Source organism: Pollicipes pollicipes, unplaced genomic scaffold (assembly GCF_011947565.3).
Source record: "Pollicipes pollicipes isolate AB1234 unplaced genomic scaffold, Ppol_2.1 Scaffold_4219;HRSCAF=4965_pilon_pilon_pilon, whole genome shotgun sequence".
In the NCBI taxonomy this organism is placed as follows: Eukaryota; Metazoa; Arthropoda; class Thecostraca; order Pollicipedomorpha; family Pollicipedidae; genus Pollicipes; species Pollicipes pollicipes.
Window position 1 is genome coordinate 10,595,367 of NW_023596448.1, and position 5,319 is coordinate 10,600,685.

A 5,319-nucleotide genomic window follows, 5' to 3' on the forward strand; every position below is an offset into this window, starting at 1 on the left:
CGGAGCTGCCGGGCCAGCGCCGGCTCCTCGCTCTCCAGCGCCGCCCAGAACAGCTCCGCCGCCGGCCGCTCGGCTGACGCCAGGAAGTGCGCCACGCCGTCGCAGTGGCGAGCCAGGTGCGCCACCGTCGCGCCCAGCCGCGCCTGCAGCTCGGCGCGCGCGGCCGCGTCCGGCGCGTCGCCCATCTCGACGTCCCCCTCAGCCGGCGGCAGCGGGCGCGGCTCTGTCGTGGCGTCGGACGGCGCGGGCGCGGCGCGCAGCGCCTCGTCGCAGTAGCGCAACAGGCGAGCCAGCGCGCCGCCGGCGAACTCGCGCCGCAGACTGCGCGCCGCCAGCCAGAGCAGGTAGGAGGCGACCTCGGCGTCGGCCGGCGCGTCGCCCGCGTGCCATGCGCCGGTCACGGCGCGAAGCAGGCCGTTAGCCGGGCCCAGCCACGAGTCTGCCAGAGAACAGCGACGCCGCTCGTTAGACCGCCGCCCGACCGAGGGCTAGCGGGACGTAGCAGCGCCGGCGGCGGGTACTGACCGAGGGCTAGCGGACGTAGCAGCGCCGGCGGCGGGTACTGACCGAGGGGTAGCGTGACGTAGCAGCCCCCGTGGCGGGCACTGACCGAGGGGTAGCGGGACGTCCAAGCCCCGGCGGCGGGTACTGACCGAGAGGTAGCGTGACGTAGCAGCCCGGTGTCGGGTACTGACCGAGGGGTAGCGGGACGTACCAGCGCCAGCGGCGGGGTGGCCCGCCCACACAGACACACCGGGGTTCTAAATCGACAACACCAGCCCCGGTGCCTGTACCGACTGGGGAGCTGCTCCGGCCATCCCCGGGGTCGACTGAGGATAAGCTGCGCCGCTGTTCCTGGCGAGAGGGAGATATCGGGGCAGAGCAAGCGTCGGAGCGTCTCAGAAATTGTTAGGGGGATGCCAGTTGTGAAGTTGTTTTTTCCACGCCTCGCCATACGGTTGTTGAAAAATATCCCCAACACCTGGGGAGCGGGAGGGGGGGGGGGGGGCGTGGCCTCCCCCTCCCGGCTCCAACAATAATGGTCGTTACATTGTGTTCGTTGCTGCCGTCCCAGCATCTACTAGTTGACGTTCCCAGCGTCGTCCTGGTGTCGTCTCGCGCCGAATATTTGTGCGCGGTCACGGTACGTGCATGTGCTTCGCTGGAATGCGGCGGCGGCGACCGGCCTGCCCTTGGTCCAGTAGGTGTTCACTATGCGGCCGAGGCAGTAGTGAAGGTTGGGACAGTAGCAACGATGCGGGCACGAGCTCGGTCACTATGCCGCCGAGGCCGTAGTGAAGGCTGGGATAGTGGCAGCGGTGCGAGCACGAGCCGAGGTCGATATACCGGTCACTGTTCAGCTGTGTGTTAGTGAGCGGCTGCAACTGCAAGAATGTGCTCAGAATGGATTCGTCATGGATACGACCTTCTGTGACAATGCAAATGTGTTTTCATTTCGCAACAGGAAATGTCGCTTCAGATTAAGCGTCCGATTGACCTAATTCGCGACGAACGAGAACGAACGCATTTTCAAAGCAAAGTAAGCAAAGCCCACGCAACACGCACACACGTAAAAATCCTTGGAAAATCCCACCGAAGACTGACTTTTGAGGCTCTATGGCAGACCCCGTACTGAACACAAGCATCAAGGGCATATCCCAAACACTGAAGAGGTGTAGCGTTGCTCGAATGTGGCCTGGTTGGATACGAGTGTGGCGAGGCGAAGTCTCCGGAAGCCATGGTTCCCCTGGCGGTAGGCGCTGCCAACCAGACAAAACAAAGACACAGAAAACCACCTCGTCGACTCACAGAAAACACAGCATCTTTCGCATCACGTGAAAGATGATGTTCCGGTGATGACGTTGTGATCCAGCCACTCCAACCACGACCCGATACAACCTAACCGAATTCAACCCGATCCGACGATGATAATCCCACGACAAAACCGTGTCCCAAATGCAAGAGGACTGGTCTCGGTGGCATTTCCACCAACGTGATGACGCCAATGGACATCGGAAAGGAGCGATGCGTCTGAACGCGATCACCACCCCATCCATCCATGCCGCGGGCGACACCGGTCAGTGCACCAAGGCGGCTGCGGGGCAGACATCGCAGCTGCTCCAGCCCGACGTGCGGTTTGAGCATGTTCTAGAGAACAGTCTGACATCGCTGATGCGGCCAGCTGTGCGTGTCTCGCAAGCGCCTGCCGACACACAGGCGACGAACGCAGACGCCGCACGCGACTCCCTTTCAGCGCGGAAAAGTGCACACCAAGTGTACACCTGAAAAGTGCAACCAGCTGCCACAAACACTGACGGGGACCCAAATTGGCGCATTGGGGACGGGGACGGCACTGGCGCATTCTGATGGAAAGGGACAAAGTTATGGGGGGTATTTTCGGGTTGCTGATATCCTGGACTTCGGAACCCGGCTGCCAGACCGATGCGGATCCTCGTCAGAATGGAGGTATGATGAGGGGAGACCTTCTGGCAACCTCTCTGCGGACGTTTACGAAAATGGCGTTGAAATGGTCGGTGACAGCACGAACGCGCGACCTCGGACGTGGGTGGTGCAGCCGACACCACTGCAAATGAACACGGCAAAATTCGAAAGCAAATACATGCAAGCAAAGCCAGACGCTTCCAGCTCTTCCGAAGACATCACAGAACGAAACGCGTGGACGTTGATGGCGTGGACGAAGACGAAAGGCCTTCGCCTTGGCACGTGTGGTCAAGAGACACTAAGTTTCGTATTCTAACCATTTGGAAGACCGTGGAGCGAGGCATATGGAGCTGAAACAGGGAAAAATCCCGCATCCACCCAACGTGTGCTCGCGACGCCACAAAGTCCCTACCTTACTTCCTTTCGGTACGGAGTGTGATAGAATAATGAGGAGGCTGATCTTTTCCGGATGTCACAGCTGTCCCAATCCATAATCCCCGAGTCCTTCCTTAGTGCGTCACAACATCGGGTTCGGAAATATCCGCGCACCGAAGACATTATTAATACTTACACGGCGCAGTGGACATTGGTGCAACCAAATGCAATCTAAACGCTCAAGTTACATAACCACAATCCATTGCAATTCTATCGCGTTTCCGAACATCTGCGATAACGCGCTTTATTACAAATGCCGGTGTCTGTGCTTGGATCAAGTTCATGCCCAGGCGCTCCAGGTGGAGGATGCCACACTCAAACCAGATATTCCGGCACGCAGCGCGAGGCACAGAGTGGCTCACCTTTAATGCTGGACGACACGACCAGTCAGGCAAGAGCGCTTCACCGAACCACAGTGATCACGATAAGCATTTCCGGTACGACTGCACTACCTGGTGCAACAGCTTCGAAGATATTGCGGCGGGGACACACCAACACAGTTTCATGGCTGGTAAGGGAATTTGGGAGTTGCTTATAATGATCATAGTATCAAATAGCTTTTGAATAAATTTACGTGAAAACGAAACAAATGACAAAACGCAAGACATGAAACAAACAAAATAAAATGACCCGTGATCTGTATCTGAAATCTGTGCATATGTATCAAAATAAACTCAACGCTATGAAATACATGAATCCTATCAAGAACGCAGAGTTATTCGGTTAACGATCTTCAACATACCGGGCAGTACAGACTAAACAATGTTATAGAGCTAAAAACGGATTGTGTTCGCGGCATTTAACATTTCGAGCTGTGCTCATTCTCTTGAGGCTTAACATTCGCATTGCTTAGCACTACAATATTGTCTAACCAGTAACCCCTGGTATATTGAAGGCCGTTTACTCAGCAAAAGAACTTTGAACTGATCATTAAGAGCAAGCCAAATGCTTTCTGTACTTTTTAAACCGTCCATCATATCAAGCGAAATGTGTGCATCACGACAAATCGAAACACATAGAAACTTAACTGAAAGCTGAATTGAACTGACTTTCCCAAGCAACATTTAATGGTGTTTCTACCGCATCCGACCGCCTAGACCAGGACGGTTTCGTCCGGCGACTGACCTGGCTCCAGACTGACCGCGACTGACCTGACTCTGGCCTGACCGCGACTGACCTGACACTGGCCTGACCGCAACTGACCTGGCTCTAGCCTGACCGCGACTGACCTGACACTGGCCTGACCGCGACTGACCTGACTCTGTGTCCGGCAGCTCGGCGCGCAGCTCGGCCACCAGGCGCAGCGTATCGCGACACGTCTGGAGCAGCTCCTCCTCAGGCAGCTCTCCGCGCACGGCGTACAGCTGCGCCAGGCCCTCCAGCAGGGCCGCCGGCAGCGGCGGTGGCGGCGCGGTGGCCAGCTGCTCCAGCCACCAGCGGCGGCGGCCGGGCAGCGCCGCCGCCACCGCCAGCAGCCCAAGCGTCTGGCGCAGCAGCAGTGCCGACAGCGAGCCGCGCAGCACGTCAGCCAGCAGCGGCAGCCAGCCGACCAGCGCCGCCAGCAGCGACGCCGGCTCCGGCTGGCTGCAGACGGCCGTCTGCAGCAGGCGCAGCGTCTCGCGCAGTACGGGCGCGTCGCCGCGGCTGTTGGCCAGCAGGGTGGCAGTCAGCTCCACCAGCAGTTCGGGGCCGCCCGGCAGCGCGGTCGGGCCGTGCGCGGCGCAGTTGGCGAACGTGCCAGCCAGGATTTCGAGCAGGCGCGGGCACGGCGAGCGCCCCAGCAGCGGCAGCGCCACCTCCACCAGGCCGCAGTTGCCCAGGAAGACGGCCACGTCGCGCTCGGCCGACATGTCCCACAGCTGGCACAGCTGCTGCTCCAGCTCAGTGTCCAACTCCATCAGCGGCGGCTCCGACTCATCACATGCACTGTTCTGGTGCTGCAGCAGCCCCACCTCACCAGGGTCGGCGCTACCGCCTCCCGCGGCCGGGGGGTCACCACCCGCCGCCGGCGCGTCGCCCTCCGCCACCTGCCCCAGGCCGATATACCGCGGCACAGCAGCATTCAGCGCCATCAGCGTCCGCAGCACACCACGCTCAGAATACATGGTGTCACCGATTGCGTCACTGTGCAGCACCGAGCTGGCGTCACCCGCCTCCAGTGGTGGCGCCGGGTTCACTGTGTCCAGCTCGTCATCATCCCCCTCAGGGGGCAGCGGTTCATCCTCCATGCTGGGCTTAGATCTGGCAATACCCTGAAAATATATGATGGGTGATGTTATGGGTTCCTTGCCAGCTGTCTTCAATCAACGTCACACAGAACCACTGTTCTAAAAAATGCTGTGGCTTCCTGATATGCTCAGAAATAATGCAACTTTTGTGCATACATGCCAATAGCATTTAGGTGAATCAATGTTATCTGTGTTGGTGAACACATGATCAAAT

General features: G+C 58.9%; 1 protein-coding gene across 1 annotated transcript; it reads right to left on the reverse strand.

The window, feature by feature from the left end:
• Positions 1 to 2,078: 2,078 nt before the first annotated feature.
• Positions 2,079 to 5,105, reverse strand: LOC119095807 (protein saal1). Its single transcript, XM_037218661.1, has 4 exons — positions 4,905 to 5,105; positions 4,581 to 4,814; positions 4,133 to 4,253; positions 2,079 to 2,095 (listed from the first exon to the last, which is right to left on the reverse strand). Exons 1-4 carry the CDS (start codon positions 5,103 to 5,105, stop codon positions 2,079 to 2,081), a joined length of 573 nt encoding a protein of 190 aa, XP_037074556.1.
• Positions 5,106 to 5,319: the final 214 nt, after the last annotated feature.

Excerpts from the sequence above, each read along its gene's own strand:
- LOC119095807 (XM_037218661.1), bottom strand. The coding sequence starts at position 5,105 with ATGGAGGATGAACCGCTGCCCCCTGAGGGGGATGATGACGAGCTGGAC. Across the intron at positions 4,815-4,904 it reads GGTATATCGGCCTGGGGCAG|CACCAGAACAGTGCATGTGA; the intron begins GTGGCGGAGGGC and ends GGGCTGCTGCAG. Across the intron at positions 4,254-4,580 it reads GCGCCGCGCACGGCCCGACC|GGCCTGGCGCAGCTGTACGC; the intron begins GCGCTGCCGGGC and ends GCCCTGCTGGAG.